Below are 17,289 nucleotides of genomic sequence, written 5' to 3' on the forward strand. Positions count from 1 at the left end.
ACTGTGTTAGAATTTCCTGTAGGGAGCCATTATTTACTAGAGTCAGCCTTGGTATAGCAATTAAATTTTTTGCAGCTATTGACAACTATTAGAACCCTAATGAGTAAAAACAAAAAAGATCAGACAGAGTCTAAGAGGATAAAGACCTTTGCTTTTTGGAGTTAGAAGAATCCACAAAAATACAAAACAAGCATGGTATTTTCTCTCTAGAAGACATGATTTCTCAACCACATATTTATGTATACCAGGAAGTAACAGAATCCTCAGACAAATAAACATGGACAAATAAATTTGTAAGCCACATTCTAGATTCCCAATTCCTGCCTCTTGGCAATTACTAAATGAGTAGACCATAAAAAAGAAACTCATATTCTGGCAGTCACCAGTGTGGACAGTAATTGGCTATGAAAATCAGAATTAGAAACAAAATTAGATTTGACCAGAATCAGAAAAACCGTATAATCCGGTACATGAGACCACCAGAGGAGCCTCAGAAGGTGAGCCAAGGATTCAGGAGGTCCTGGGCTGGGTGAAGGTCACTTTTCAGGCTTCCCAAAGTAAACTTTCAAAGAAAACTAAGAAACATTTTCATAATTAATTTGAACGCAAATACATTTATGTGAAGAACAGTCAGTAATTATCCAGGAACAAAGGCAAAAACAGGATTTAGAAGAGAGGGCAAAGAGGAAAACTATAGGCAATCTGGAAACAGAGAGTCTCGTTTTTGTATTTCTGGGGTGTAACCTGCTTGGCTGGTATGTAGCAAAAAGGTCTGCCTGGGCATTCTGTCCTTGTGTAGAGGCCAACTAGAACTATCCAAAAAATTCACTTGGTTTTAGAGTCTTCGGAAAATATTGAATGTTTTGCTATAAAATATAAGAGGCTGTGTTTACATAATGTCTTCTTATGCCCTACCTTTAGCACCTCTACTTCATATTAGATTAGCTTGAAACATTTCCTTCATCAGAATTCGTCAGGTGGAATTAATATGTGACCAGGTTAAACTTTTTCTCCGTTCTCAAATTTTGTTTACATTTCAGAAGTTTGTTTTTGTTGATGACACAAATATTTAACTTGGAAATTTACTGTATAAATTTTAAATCCCCTTCCCTTTTAATAGATTCCCCTCATACTTAAAATCATCTGAATTATGCTAACTTTATTATATAATGCCAATTAGGTATTCTATGAAATGTTGAAATTTAGGTAAATATTTAAGCTTCCAGAATGGACTCATAAACCTTATATCAAGAAGGCTCGATGATATAGTCTGACTGGTTGAAGGTATAATAATATCCTAAAAGTAAATTATTTTGTCTTTTATTGAAGAATCTTTTACTAGAATATGAAAAGCAATCAGAGCAGTTGGATATAGAAAAAGAACGTGCTAATAATTTCGAGCATCAGATAGAAGACCTTACAAGGCAATTAAGGAATTCAACTTTTCAGGTAACTTTAAATTTAGTAAATGCATACATAAAAATTGTTATAAGTATATTTCAATTCCAGTATATTTTCATAAAATAAAATTAATACATAGGCAGACACTTAATTTCATTTTCTTCTTCCCATTGTTGGGAAAAAACTAGCAACTGTCCTGTCTTACTTATTGCTCTAATCTCCATTCCCCTGGGTTTTTTTGTTTTCATTTCATGTTTCCCTTTTTCTCTAACAGTGTTCCTGGTATCTTGTAATGTTTACCAAATTAATATCAATAATGATAGTGTTTAAAACTGATCCTCAACTTAACATTGTCATTCTTTAGAATTGATTTTGAAATCTTTTTTATATACTATGCCAACGTTCTCATTAGAATACCATTTTATTCTTACATTCTTGTACACACTCTGTGTGTGTTTACAATAATGAATCATTTGTCACTCTAGTGTGAAAAATTAAGTTCTAATAATGATGATCTCCTGGCTCATGTTGAGACACTACAATCTAATGTCAAGTTATTGGAAGTACAGATTTTAGAAGTCCAAAAAGCCAAAGCAATGGCAGACAAAGAGTTGGAAGCTGAAAAACTTAAAAAGGAGCAGAAGATAAAGGTAAAAATAGTCCTGTGGGATTAATTCGTGTTATATATTGATGTTTTTATCAAAGTATTATTTAAAAGATGGAAAGATTAATGAGTTGCATTTGTGAATACAGCAAAATTTATTAATTCCTTAATGTATACTAACTATGAATTTGAGAATCCAAGCTATGATTTTTGAGTGTATAGTTTTTAAATATTGAAAGATTTCAAACATTTTGTATTTAACTATGTCAGACTTACAGTTCCTTACAAACACCTTTTTTAACGTTGGTTGCCTTGGGGTGGGGTGGTGCTTTTTTAATTATTTTATTTTAGGAGCATGCCAGTTCTGTAAATGAACTTGAAGAACTTCAGCTACAACTTCAAAAGGAAAAGAAACAGCTGCAAAAAACCATGCAAGAATTAGAACTGGTTAAAAAGGTAAAATAAAACTGATATTAGTATTTACTTCTTTTAAACTGTTCTATAAACGTTGACAAAAAATATTTCAAAAACATGATTACTTGTGGTACTAAAATAATCATTTATAAATTGCTTGCCTCAAAATATTGAAAATTTAACTTATTTCTCTGAGTGCCTATCCCTCTAGAAGAATCTAGGCTCATGAATTATTAGATATTTTATTTTTGTACATGATTGTGTGACACATGAAGATTTACCTTTGGCTTATTTTTCTCCACTTTTTCAAAGATGAGGCTAAAAAGAAAGGTACTGTGCAGGCTGCTTAAAATATTAGTATTTATAAGTAAGAGCCCGACAGGAGAAGAATTACCAATTGAGGTTAATAAAAATTATAATGAGAGCCTACCCAGTGTGGCTTAGTGGTTGAGCATCGACCTATGATCCAGGTCGAGGTTTGATTCCCTGTCAGGGCACATGCCCAGGTTTCGGGCTTGATCCCCACCCAGTGTGGGGCGTGCAGGAGGCAGCCAATCAATGACTCTCTCATCATTGATGTTTCTCTCTCCCCCTCCCTCTCCCTTCCTCTCTCTGAAATCAATAGACGTATTTTTTTAAAAAATTATAATGAGGTACAATGAAACTGAGAAAGTTAGATTAAACTACAGGTATTAGAAAACATATTTTGAAATTATGAAGTAGGAAGTATCCAACTTCTAGTTTCTTCATTATTGTGTAAACTTTATTTCAGAAAAGCATAGTAGAATCTGTTTATTCCTCTCTCTTCATTTTAGCAATATTACATATGAAATTAATCTTGTATTTTGTGGATCATTTATTTGTAATATGTGCAGGATGCCCAACAAACCACATTGATGAATATGGAAATAGCTGATTATGAACGTCTGATGAAAGAACTAAATCAAAAGTTAACTAATAAAAACAGCAAGATAGAAGATTTGGAGCAAGAAATAAAAATTCAAAAACAGAAACAAGAAACCCTACAAGAAGAAATGAGTGAGTAAAACATAGTTCATTGTAACTTAATAATATCATCGTAACAGAATACAGTGGAGCAACATTAGTTATTTATTTCACTAGTTTCTGACTGCTAACCAGATCTTTCACACAGTGCTAACCATTATTAAGGACCAGAAAGTTGTAAAACCATTTGTGGTTCAGACATTTACAGTCCATGGTGGTGCATAATGCATTCACTGAAATATTTCTTAATACCTCCAGTGTGAGTAATACAAAGGTAAAAAGGGGTCTTTGTCAATGATTTGTTGATTGTCAGCAGAGTGGGATAATTTAAATAGGGGTGAAATCTTTCTTTTTAAGGTGATTATATTCCATTTTATCCATAAAATAATTTCTAATGTAAGCATCTAAAGCTATAAATATCCCTTTAGACCTGGCTCAGTCAACTATATCTCACAGATTAATGTGTTGTTTTTTTGTTTTGATTTAGCCCACACTATTTTTTATTTTCCTTTGGATTTTTTCTTTGACTCGGGTTATTTAGAAGTGTGTTGTTCAATTCCTAAGTATTTAAAGGAGTTTTCAGTTATCTTTCTGTTCATTATTTCTAACCTAATTCCTTTGTAGTTAGAGAACATACTCTGTATGATTTAGTTCTTTTAAATTTATTGAGTTTTGTTTTATGACCCAGAATAATCTCTTTTGGTAAATGTTCCTCATTCACTTGAAAAATAACCTGTTAGACTGTATTAGTTAGATAGATTGTTCTATCTAATGTCAATTAGATCAAGTCAGCTGACAGTGTTTAAGTTTTCTACATCCTTAGTGATTTTCTGACTACTGTTCTACCAAGTACTGAGAAAGGTATGTTGAATTCCCTGACCATAATTCTGACTCTCTTTTTCTTTTTGGTTCTGTCATGTTTGCTTCATATATGTAGAAACTCTGGAATTAGCTACATGTACATTTAGTATTGTTAGTCATTTTTGGTGATTTGATCCCTTTATTATTGTGAAATGTCTTTTTTTTAATCAATGGTAATATTCCTTTCTCTAAAATCCACTTTGATATTAATATAACCACACCAGCATACTTCCATTTCCTATTTACACGGCATATCTTTTTCAGTTCTTTGGCTTTCAACCTATGTAAATGTGTAAAATGTCTCTTTAGTATGTAGTTGAGTCTTGTTTTTTTCTGCAAGCTGACAGTCTCTACTATTTAATTGTGATGTTTAAGGCCTTTATTTTTAACATAATTATTTATGTAATTAGGTTTAAATCTAATAAGGAGTGAATTAGGTCTTCACTCCTTCACTCTTTGCTGTTTGTTTGCTTTTTTTGTCTTGTAATTTCTTTCCTTTTTACTCTTTTTCTGCCTTCTTTTGAATAATTATTTTATACTGTTTTATCTCTTTTATTAGCTATACCAATTTGTTAGATTTTAGTGGTTGCTTTATGGTTTATAGTATACATCTGGAACTTAATAGAGATTACTTTCAAGTAGATTATACCACTTTATATATTGTAGAAGAATCTTATATTACAGTGGCACTCTTTATTAGCCTCCCCTTTTGTCCTTTGTGCTATTTTTGTCATTTTCTACACGTGTTATAAACACAATACATTGTTGTTATTTTTGTTTGAAAATAGTTATCTTTTAAAGCAGAGGTCAGCAAACGGTGGCCCACAGCCAGATTGACTATTTTTGTAAATTAAGGTTTTGTTGAAACACAGCTATGTTCTTTGTATCATTTGTGATTACTTTCATGCTACAGCAGCACAGTAGTTGTCACAGAGACTGCATGGCCTGCAAGCCTGTAATATTTATTATCTGACCATTTTAAGCGTTTACCAAGCCTTGTTTTAAAGAAATGAAAAACTAGAGAATTTGGTAATATTTACTCACGTTTATCATTTCTGGTGGTCTTCACTCCTTCATGTATATCTCAGTTCCGTCCAAAAGGTGTGACTTTCCTTTTGCCTGAAGAACTCCCTTTAATATATCTTTTGAGATAGGCTACAGGCGTTGAATTCTCTTGTGTTTTGTTTGTCTGAAAACATCTTTCACCTGCCTTACTTTTTGAAAGATACTTTTGCTTGGTATAGAGTTTTATGATGTGCCTTTGTGCAGTTTTTCCTTGTTTGTATCCTGTTTGTGGTATATTGAACTTCTTTGACGTATGGAGTTTTTATAGTTTTCTTCAAGTTTGTAATAACATTGGCGAATATCTCCCTTAATATTTTCTGTCTAAACTTCTCTTTCTTTTCTTTCCCCAGGACTCTAATTACACACATTAGACCACTGATAAAGTCCTAGAAGTCAGTCATACTCTGCTCTTTTTTTCCTTCATTTTTCTTGTGGTTTTTTTGCTGTTTTTTGTTTTTACATTCTGAGCTTATCTATAGAGAGTTTAATTATTATGTCTTTAAATTCTCTCATCTGCAGTGTCTAATCTGTTAATTGCATTTGGTGACAGTCTCATTTTAGAATCTGTGTTTTTTTATCTCTAGAAGTCCCATTTGTTTTGTTGTTGTTTTTATTTTCCATTTATTTCTTCTTTATATGTTTTTCTTTATATCCTTGAGAATATTGTAGCTATTTTCATTTTATTGTTTGCTAATTTCATTTCTGTAATTTCTGGTTCTGTTTCTATTGATTGGGGTTTTTCTTTCTGTTTATGAATAATGTTTTCCTGCTTTTCATGGGAAATAATTTTTTAATTGGATGTGAATTTGACATTTTTGAATGCTAGATTTTTTTTTATATTCATTTGAAGAGTTAAACTTTGTATGACAAGAAGTCAAGTTATTTGTGGATCGGTTTTACCTTTGGGGCTTGTTTTTCATCTTTCTTAGGACAAGTGTAGAATAGCCTTTCCTATAGATCTAGTTCAGTCCCAGTATTAAGGTGGGAGTCTTCTGAGGGCTACTGAGTGCCCATGTATTCAACGACATTTCTTACTGTAGCTGGTAGGAATATGAGCAATTTATAGCCCTGTGTAAGATCTGGGAATTGTTCATATTAAAGCTTTCTATGCATTGTTTTGTTCCTGTTAACCTTTTCAACTCAGTAAGATATCTGCTCTGTTTGAGATTCCCCTCCTGTACCATAATCTAAAATTTGCCTTCAGGCAGAGAACAGACACTATGTAATAGGGCACACCTCATTTGTTTGTTTACCTCCTTTTAGGGATCACAGTACTACACTGCTTACTGTCCAATGTCATAAGACAGGTTTTTTTCATATCTTTGTTCAGTCTTTTTATTTTAAGGAAGAAATGGAAGTCATTAAATGTCACTGTCCTATTTTTTTTTTTAATCAACCCTCCCCCCCCTTGGCAATCATCAGCTTGTTCTCTATATCTATAGGTCTGTTTATAATTTTTTGTTGTTTATTCATTTGTTGTTTTTTATATTACATATAAGTGAAATCATATTTATCTTTCTTTGCCTTATTGCACTTAGCATAACGCCCTCTAGGTCCATCCATGTTGCCACAAATGGCAAGATTTTGCTCTTTTTTATTGCTGAATAATATTACACATACACATATATATGTATGAGTGTGTGTGTGTGTGTATATATATATGTATATATATATGGCATGTCTTCTTTATCCATTCACCTAATGATGGAGGTCTAGGCTGCTTCCATATCTTAGCTATTACTAGTAATGCTACAGTGAACATAGGGGTGCATATGTCTTTTCAAATTAGTGTTTTTGTTTTCTTTGGAAAAATACCCAGAAGTGAAATTGCTGGGTCATATTGCAGCTCTATTTTTAATTATTTGAGGAATCTCCATAAAGTTTTCCATAGTGGCTGCACCAATTTATAATCCCACCAACAGTACACAAGGATTCCCTTTTTTCCACATCCTCACCAACACTTATTTATTGATGCATAGATGATAGCCATTCTTACAGGTGGGAGGTAATACCAGATAGTGGTTTTAATTAACATTTCCCTAATAATCAGTGACATTGGGCATCTTTTCATAATGTCTATTGGCCACCTGTATGTCCTCTTTGGAGAAATACCTATTTAGGTCCTCTTCCCATTTTTTAATTGGATTCTTTGTTTTTTGGTGGTGTAGGAGTTCCTTATATATTTTGAAACTCCTACAACACCAAAGTGATACATCCAAATGATGCTAATGATACATCCCCCTTATCGGATGTATTATTTATGAATATCTTCTCCCATTCAGTAGGCTGTCTTTTCATTTTGTGATGGTTTCCTTCACTGTGCAAAAACTTTTTAGTTTGCTGTAACCCTATTTGTTTCTTTTTTTCTGTTGTTGTCCTTGCTTGAGAAGACACAGTAAAAAAAACATATTGCTAAGCATTGTCAAAGCTTTTACTGCCTGTTTTCTTCTAGGAGTTTTATGGTCTTGGGTCTTACATTTAAGTCTTTAATCCATTTTGAATTTATTTTCATATATGATGTAAGTGGTCCAATTTCTTTTTTTTTTTAATGTGTCTATCTAGTTTTCTCAACACCACTTATTGAAGAGAATATCTTTACCCCATTCTTTATTTCTGCCTGCTTTGTAGTAGATTAATTGACTAAGCAAGGATTTATTTCTGGGTGCACCATTCTATTCCATTGATCTGTATATCTCTTTTTATGCCAGTACTGTACTGTTTTGATTATTGTAGCTTTGTAGTATAGTTTGATATCAGGGAGCATGATACCTCCCACTTTCTTCTTTTTCAAGACTGCTTTGGCTATTCATGGTCTTTTTTGGTTTCATATAAAATTTAGGATTAGTTTTTGCTAATTTTGAGAAGAGTGCCATTGGTATTTAACTAGGGGTTGCATTGAATCTGTATATTGCTTTAAGTACTAAGGACATTTTAACAATACTAATCTTTCCAGTCCATGAGCAAGATATCTCCTTCCATTGATTTCTGTCTTCTGTTTCTTTTTTCAATGTCTTATACTTTTTAGAGTACAGGCCCATTACCTCTTTGGTACTTCCTGATTGGGTGCATATATATTTGTAAGTGTTATTTCTCCTTTATCATCATGAGATGTCCATCTTTGTCTCGTTACGTTTTTTGTCTTGAAATCTATTTTGTTACATATAAGTATGGCTACACACACTTTTCTCTGCATGCCATTTGCTTGGAGTACTTTTTTCCACCTTTTCACTTTGAGTCTATGTTAGTTCTTGCAGCTGAGATGTGTTTCCTGAGGGTAACATATGGTTGTGTTTTGTTTTTTGATCCAGTTCACTACTCTGTGCCTTGTTATTGGTGAATTCAGTTCATTTACATTCAGGGTGATTATTGATGTGTAAGGATTTCCAGTAGTCATTTTATCTTTTGTTTTCTGGTGGTTCTGTGTATTCATTCTTTTCCCTTGTGTTTCATGGTATTCTGTAATATTTTTCCCCCTTTTTCCTCTATGTTATGTGTCTCAGTTCTAGGGTTTTTTTTGTGTGTGGTTACGATAGGTTTATGAAAAAGAAAGTTTCACATTTACAGTAGTCCTTTTTCTTTTGATTGAACCTTATCTCTATTCCTCTGTGTAAATTCAGACCTTTACTCCCTCCCCTTTTATGATTTTGTTGTCACCAGTTAACCCTTTTTATGCTGTGAGTTCCTTTCCAAATTGCAGTAGGTATTATCTTCTCATTAATGTTTTTACCTCCTTCAACCTTTATGTCATATTTAAGTGTATAATTCTCTATTCTAAATAAGGGTTGCAATTTCCTGCTTCTGTCTGTCTGTTAGTCATCTTACACTTCTGTATCCTTTTGTCTTTCTGTTTCAGGTAGAATAACCCCCTTCAGGATTTCCTGTAATACAGCCCTTGTGGTGGTAAATTCCCTCAGTTTCTATATGCCTGGAAAAGTCTTTATTTCTCCTTCATATCTGAAGGATAAATTTGCTGGATATATTATTTTTTGCTGATAATTTCTCTCTTTTAATAGTTTGAATATTTGATTCCAATCTCTCCTAGCTTGTTAGGGTTTCTGCTTAAAAATCTGATGATAATCTGATGGGATTCCCTTTACAGGTTACCGTCTTCTTTTCCCTGGCTGCCTTGAGCATTCTTTCTTTGTCATTAATTTTTTAGTTTTAATATAATGTGCCTTGGAGAAGGCCTTTTTGGAGTGAGATAATTAGCTATTCTATTTGCTTCTTGGACTGAGGATCCAGCTCTCTCCACAGGTTTAAGAAGTTCTTGTTGACTGTTTGAATAGGCTCTCTGTTCTCCCTCTCTTCTCTGGTACACCCATTATTCTTACATTGTTCTTTCTAATGGAGTGAGTTCTTGTACAGTTCTTTGTTTCTTTTTTTACTCTCTCTTCCATCTGTGCCATTTCTAGATTTCTATCTTCAGTATCATTATTTCTTTCCGCCATCTGGTCAGCTTTACTTTCTAAGCTGGCTAATTTATTCTTCATCTCTTTTATTAAGTTCTAAGCTCCAGAATTTCTATTTGGTTCTTTTTTAAAGTTTCCATATTTCTCATAAAGAACTCCATTTGTTCATTGATTTTATTTCTGAGTTCATTAAACTGCCTTTCTGAGTTCTCTTGCATCTCATAGTTTTTTCAGAACTGCAGTCTTGAATTCTCTGTCGTTTAAATCACTTATTTTAATGTCTTTACATTTATTTTCTGGAGATGTTTTATTATCTTTCTGAGCTGTCTTGTTACCTTGGTTATTCATGGTATTTAATGAATAAACAAGGCATTTATGGGAATGAAATCTGCTTTTATTAAGTGTTTAGCACTTCTCTATTTAGCAGGATTGTAAGAAGAGGTCTTTCTTTTGTTTTCCAGTAGGTGGTGCTGAAGCACAAGTTTTTATTTTCTCTTGAACATCTCTGGCTTCTAGGGTGTCTGCTGGGCAGTGCAAAATGCCCTGGATTCCCTGGGGAAGTGGGCATCTCCTCTGTAACCAGGTTGCCTTGGCCTCAGGGCACCATCCCCATATGGGAATATTGTGGGTGATGGAGTTTCTAGCCTGTGAAATCCCAGTGCTGCCCCCTGCAACCAGATGTTGCAGGCCATGCTGCACTGCAGGAGGTGACATAGGTGCCCCCACTGGGATGAGCCTCAATGGGAAGGGGACATTGGAGGGGCCAACTGGTGTGCCTGTAGATTTGTTATCCTCCCACTAATGGTGGATGCCAAACCTCTGTATCTCTACCCCTTCACTGGGATTAGCCAGAACATGTGCCTGCCACTCAGGGAGGGATGCTTCTGTCTCTTCAGTTCTCAAGGCTGAAGATGGTGTGGCAGGATGAGGGGAGGTGGCGAGGATTCATGGCTTTGTTTTGTACCTGGCAATGGTGGCTGCTAGACCACAGCTGCCACACCTCTATGTTCCATCTCTGTCCTTGTCACTGGGTCCCTTATATGGTGACCACTCAGGCAGGAATGCTTATTTTACCTCTGTGCTTCTCGGGGTGCAGACTGTACATGCTGTAACCGGATTCTTCCCCTCTCCCAAGACCCGCAGTGGGCTCTGGGCCGGTTTCTTGGCACCTGTCTCTGCTTTTCCCCCTTCTCTCCTGTTTGCCACTATTCACCCACCATCAGATGTTTTAGTGTGCAGATCTCTCAGGTGTGTTTGTGTGTTGAACGGGGAATTTTTTGTTGAATTATAACTGTTCAACTTGTAACTTCAAGGGGAGAAACTAGAGCCACCATGCTTGTGACTTCAGTCCTTCACCTTTTTGGTTAAATTTATTTGTAGGTATTTTATTCTTTTTGATGCATATGGGATTTGATGTATATGGGATTGTTTTCTTAATTCCTCCTACTTAGCATTTGTTATTGGTGGTAGAAATGAAACAGATTTCAGTATATTAATTCTGAATCCTACAACTTTACTGAATTCATTTATTAGTTCTCATAGTTTTTGGTGGAATCTTTAGAGTTTTCTATGTATAGTATCATGTCATCTGAAAATAATGACTTTACTTTTTTTTTTCCATTTTGTATATCTTTTGTTTCTTTTTCTTGTATGATTGCAGTGGTTCAGACTTCTAATACTATGTTGAACAAAAATGGTGACAGTTGACATTCTTTTCTTGTTCCTGAGGAAAAGCTTTCAGCTTTTCTTTATTGAGTCTGATGCTATGTTCATATATGTTCCTTCTATACCTTTATCATAAAAGGGTGTTGAATTTTGCCAAAGCTTTTTCTCCATCAATTGAAATGATCATATGATTTTTATGCTTTGTTTTCTTAATGTGATTTACAGATGTTGACCCACCCTTGTATCCTTGGGGTGAATCCCACTTGGTGATGGTATATCATCCTTTTAATATATTGTTGAATCTGGTTTGCTAATTTTTGTTGAAAATTTTTACATCGATATTTATCAGGGATATTTACCTGTAATTCTTTTTTTTGAAATATCTTTGTCTGGTTTTCATATCAGGGTAATATTGGCTTCATAGAATGAGTTTGGAAACTCTCCTTCCTCTTCAGTTTTTTGAAATAGTTTAAAAAGGATAGGTATTAGTTTTTCTTTGAACATTTCTTAGAATTCCCCTGTGAAGCTGTCTGGTCCTGGACTTGTATTTGTTGGGAGTTTTCTGATTAGTGCTTCAATTTCATTGCTATTAATTGATCTGTTTAGATTTTGTATTTCTACCTGGTTTAGTCTTGGAAAGCTATATACTTCTAGAAAGTCATTCATTTCTTCTAGATTGTCAGATTTGTTGCCATATAATTGTTTGTAGTATTCTTTAATGATTGTATTTCTGTGCAGTCAGTTGAAACTTTCATTTATGACTTTATTTATTTTGGCTCTCTTTTTTCTTGATAAATTTGGCAAAAAGTTTGTCAATTTTATCTTTTCATACAACCAGCTCTTCGTTTTAGTGATGTCTTCTATTTTTAAAATTTTTATGTAGTTTATTTCCACTCTGATCTTAACTATTTCCTTCCTTCTGTTTACTTTTAGGTTTTGTTTGCTCTTCTTTCTGTAGTTCTATTAGGTATCCAATGAGATTGTTAGTTGGGATTTTTATCGTTTTTTTGAGGAAGGCCTATATAGCTATGAACTTACCTCTCAGGACTGCTTTTGCTGGATCGCATAAATTTTGAAAAGTTGTGTTTTCATTTTCATTTGTTTCAAGGGCAGCTTTTGATTTTTTGTTTGATTTCCTCTTTGATCCATTGGTTGTTCAGTAGTGTGTTGAATCTTCACATAGTTGTGTGTTTTTCAGTTTTCTTTTTGTAGCTGGTTTCTAGTTTCATGCCATTGTCAGAAAAGATGTTTGATATGATTTTAATCTTCTTTAATTTATTGAGGCTTGTTTTATGGCTTAAAATGTGATCTATCCTGAAGAATGATCCATGTGCACTTGGAAAAAAAGAGTGTATTCTGCAGTTTTTGAATGAAATGTTCTGTAATGTCTATTAAGTCAGCCTGGTCTGATGTTACATTTAATGCCATTACTTCCATATTAACTTTCTGTCTTGATGATCTATCCATTGATGTGAGTGGGGTATTAAAATCCCCTACTGTTATTGTAATACTGTGGATTTCTCCCTTTATGTCCATTAATAATTGCTTTATACATTTAGATGCTTTTATGTTAGGTGCATAGATAGTTAGGATTGTTATATCCTCTTTTTGGATTAACCCCTTTATAATAATGTAATGTCCTTCTTAGTCTTTTTTTTTACCATTTTTTGTTTTAAAGTAAATTTTGTCTGATAAGAGTATTGCTATCAGTTTTCATTTCTATTTGCATGGAATATCTTTTTTTGTTCCTTCACTTTCAGTCTGTGTGTCTTTTGATTTCAGGTGATCTCTTGTAAGCAGTATATATGGGTCATGGGGTTTTTTGTGTGTTTTTTTTTTTAATCCATTCAGCCACCCTGTGTCTTTTTTGGGAACATTTAATCATTTACATTTTAAAGTAATTGTTGATAAGTGTGTACTTACTGCCATTTTGTTCATTGGTTTTGTGGGGGTTTTGGTTGTTTTTATAGTTCTCCTCTGTTCCTTTCTTCTTCTCTTGATCTCTTTCCTTGTGGTTTGTTGGGTTTCTTTAGTGTTCTGTTTGGGTTCCTTTTTCTATGTTCTTTGTAGGATTTTGGTTTGTGGTTACCATGAGGTTTATGTCCATTACGTCTGTACCAGTCCATTTTAAGCTCATAGGCATTTAAGTTCGAATGTATTCTATAAGGACTACATTTTTACTCCCACCTCCATGCTTTATGTTATTGGTGTCATATTTTAGATCTTTTTATGTTCTGTATCTCCTAACTGCTTATTGTAATTTGAGTTGAGTTTGATATTTGTTTCTTCTGACCTTCATAGTAAGCTTTTTAAGTGTCTGATTTGCTATATTTATTAAATATTTTGCTTTACCTGTGAGATTTTTTTTTCCTTTTCATATTTTCTTATTTCTGGTAATGGCCTTTCTTTATTGTTTAAAGAAGACCCTTTACATTTTTTGGTAAAACTGATTTAATGGTGTTGAACTCCTTTAGCATTTGTTTGTCTGGGAAATTATTTCTCCTTTATTCTGAATGATAACCTGTTGGGTAAATTATTTTAGGCTGTAGGTTCCTTTCTTTCAGCACTTTAAAGATGTCTTGGCACTCCCTTCTTTCATGTAAAGTTGCTGTTGATACTATTATGGGGTTTCCTTTGTATGTAAGTCATTGTTGTCCTCCTGTTTCCTTCAAGATTGTCTCTTTAGCCCAGCCAGCATGGCTCCGCAGTTCAGCGTTGACCTATGATCCAGGAGATCAAGGTTTGATTCCTGGTCAGGGCACATGCCCAGGTTGCGGGCTCAATCCCCAGTGGGGGGGGGGGGGTGGTACAGGAGGTAATCGATCAATGACACTCTCATCATTGATGTTTCTGTCTCTCCCCGTCTCCTTTCCTCTCTCTGAAATCAATAAAGATATATATTTAAAATTAAAAAAAAGATTGTCTCATCTTTAGCTTTCATCATTTTAATTACAGTATGTCGTTTTCTTTTTTAATCCTCACCTGAGGATATGTTTTTTATTGATTTTAGAGAGAGAGGAAGGGCGAGGGGGTGAGACCCTGATGTGAAAGAGAAACAGATAGGTTGCCTCCCATACATGTCCTGACCGGGGATCAAACTGCAGCCTAGGTAGGTGCCCTGACTGGAAATCAAACTCATAATCCTTCAGTGCATAGGACGACGCTCCAATGAATTGAGCCAAACTGGCCAGCTAATTACAGTATGACTTAGTGTGAGTCTTTTTGGGTTCATCTTGTTTGTGACTCTGTGCTTCTTGGACCTGAATGTCTGTTTCCTTTTCCTGATTAAGAACATTTCAGCCATTATTTCCTTAAATAAGTTTTTGTTCCTTGTTCTGTTTCTTCTCCTCTTTTATGTTATCACAAAAATTCCTTATCCTTGTTGTGTGTTTTTTGGTTAATCCTCGCCTGAGGATATTTTTTCCATTGATTCTGTAGAGAGAGTGGAAGGGAGAGGGAGAGACAGAGAGAGAAACATCAATGTGAGAGAGACATATCAACTGGTTGCCTTCTGCATGTGCCCCAACTGGGCCAGGGATCAAGCCTGCAACTGAGGTACATGCCCTTGACCAGAATCAAACCCACAACCCTTCTGTCCGTGGGCCAACCTTCTAACCATTGAACCAATCCAGCTAGGACCCTTTTTGATTTAATTCAATCCTTTTTTTTCCTGCTGCTCTGATTGATTTCCACTATTCTGTCTTCCAGGTCTCTGACTCATTCTTCTGTATTAGTAAATCTGCTGTTGATTCTTTCTAATGTATTTTTCATTTTAGTTATTGTATTCTTTAGGGCTACTTGGTTCTTAATATACTTACTCATTATTGAAGTTTTTCCTAAGTTTCTCTATTCCACTCTCAAGTTCAGTGAGCATCCTTATGATTTTCTTTGAATTCTTTTCTTTTTATCCTCACCTGAGGATATTTTTTCCAGTACTTTTCAGAGAGAGTGGAAGGGAGATAGTGATAGAGAAGCATCAATGAGAGAGGGATATCGATTGGTTGCCTCCCACACACACCCCGACGGGGCCAGGGATCAAGCGTACAACCACAGTACATGTCCTTGGCTGGAATCAAACCCAGGACCCTTCAATCCTTGCGCTGATGCTCTAACCACTGAGCAAAACTGGCCAGAGCTGGCCAGTTTCATGTTATAATGCCCTATTGTTCCCGCTTGTTGCCTTTGTTCTGAGATAAAAGGCTCCGTGCAATATAGCTGGGAATGCCCTGTGGTGATCTTGCAGGTAGGCCAAAATACCTGAATTCTTTATCAGGCATATTACTTATCTCCATTTCCTTAGGGGTTTTTTTTCCTGGGGATTTTTCTTGTTTCTTCATTTGAGAGATATTCACTTGACTTTCTATGTTAGTTTATATGAATTAGGCAAGAATTACTATCTTACCCTTGAAAATGTGGCCTTATATGTAGAAGCAGGTGCTGTGTAGGCTGTGTGGGTGGGTGGTTTTGGCAGGCCGGTAAGTAAAAAGCAGGTTCCTAAGGTCATTGGCCTACAAATCCGAGTGACTCTGAGTGGGGAGTCCACATGCATGTAGTAACTCCTTGTTGATCTGCTTCCTCCCTTTGTTTTGGGCCAAAATGGGTTCTGGCAATGTTTCCAGGAAGGTGTTGCCGTGAATTTGCAGGGAGACCTGAGTATCCACATATTCTCTCACCCTGTGGAGGTGGGTGGGGATATAAACAATGACATTTACCAGCACCTCCGACCTTGGAGAATTCCCTCAGTCTTAGGAGAGCTCTCATGGCTACCTATCCTTTTCTGTATAGTCTTTGTCTTATTTGTAGTACAGAAATTAGTCTTGTGTAGCAGTGAGTTCTGTGTAGGTTCCATGTACTGGGTAGTTTGGGGAAGCCAGCTTGGAGTTGAGCATGCGCTTGTAGTGCCTGGGGGACTGGCTTACTGGGCTGGAGTGGCTCCTGGACATGGAGTCCAGGTGAAGCTGGGAGGCCAGTTTCATGTTATAATGCCCTATTGTTCCCGCTTGTTGCCTTTGTTCTGAGATAAAAGGCTCCGTGCAATATAGCTGGGAATGCCCTGTGGTGATCTTGCAGGTAGGCCAAAATACCTGAATAGAGAGAGCTCTACCCCACCCTGCTGAGGTGGAGGGGGCATAAACAATGCCTAGGAAAGTGCCTACAGTTTTGCGGCCTTCTCCATGTGGTTGGTTTTCTTGCTCATTGTTCAGAAGCTGTCTGGAATGAGTAATTGCTCTCTCTATATGTGTATGTTTGAGTATTTCCATGGAAGGGGTGAGTTCAGCACCTTCCTACGCCACTGCCATCTTTGACCTTCTCAGTTTTCTAATTTTTATAACAGAACATTAGTCTAGATTTTCTTACTCCCTCATGGCCAGATGCAGAATTCTATAAAATAATTTGAGGAAGGTTAAAAAATATTACTGTCCAACAAGATTTTAGCTGCATGAATGATGAGGAAGTGGGATAAAAGGAAATGTGTAGGATTATACAATAAAGTCAGACATAAGATCAAGACATAAAGTGTATGTTCATTGTACCTTTGTTATCACTAAGGTCTCCTAGAAATTTGACTCTGAGCTTCTCAGAAGCCAGAGTAAAGACAGAAACATTATCAGTTACAAGGTTTATAGCATCTACATGGTAGAACAAATGTGATACTTATGAGAAACACAGCTTTTCTGGTACTAAAATGTGTGAGAACGTTTTTTAGGCATTTCTACAAAAGGAACACTATGTCATATGGCACCAATGGTCCCAGAACTGACTTGAATATCATCAGTATCCAGAGAGGTTTTTTTTTGTTGTTGTTGTTGTTTTAAATATATCTTTATTGATTTCAGAGAGAGGAAGGGAGAGAGAGAGAGAAAC

At 35.3% G+C, this 17,289-nt stretch overlaps 1 protein-coding gene across 1 annotated transcript in view; it reads left to right on the forward strand.

The window, feature by feature from the left end:
- Positions 1-17,289, forward strand: part of GCC2 (GRIP and coiled-coil domain containing 2) — a 69,838-nt gene that overhangs the window by 28,284 nt on the left and 24,265 nt on the right. The window contains exons 10-13 of the mRNA XM_081146029.1: positions 1,330-1,449; positions 1,887-2,051; positions 2,357-2,461; positions 3,295-3,457. Coding sequence (XP_081002155.1) covers positions 1,330-1,449; positions 1,887-2,051; positions 2,357-2,461; positions 3,295-3,457 — 553 coding nt within the window. The remainder of the gene's footprint in view (positions 1-1,329; positions 1,450-1,886; positions 2,052-2,356; positions 2,462-3,294; positions 3,458-17,289) is intronic.

The sequence above is a fragment of the Miniopterus schreibersii genome (genome assembly GCF_964146895.1).
Source record: "Miniopterus schreibersii genome assembly, chromosome: 8".
In the NCBI taxonomy this organism is placed as follows: Eukaryota; Metazoa; Chordata; class Mammalia; order Chiroptera; family Miniopteridae; genus Miniopterus; species Miniopterus schreibersii.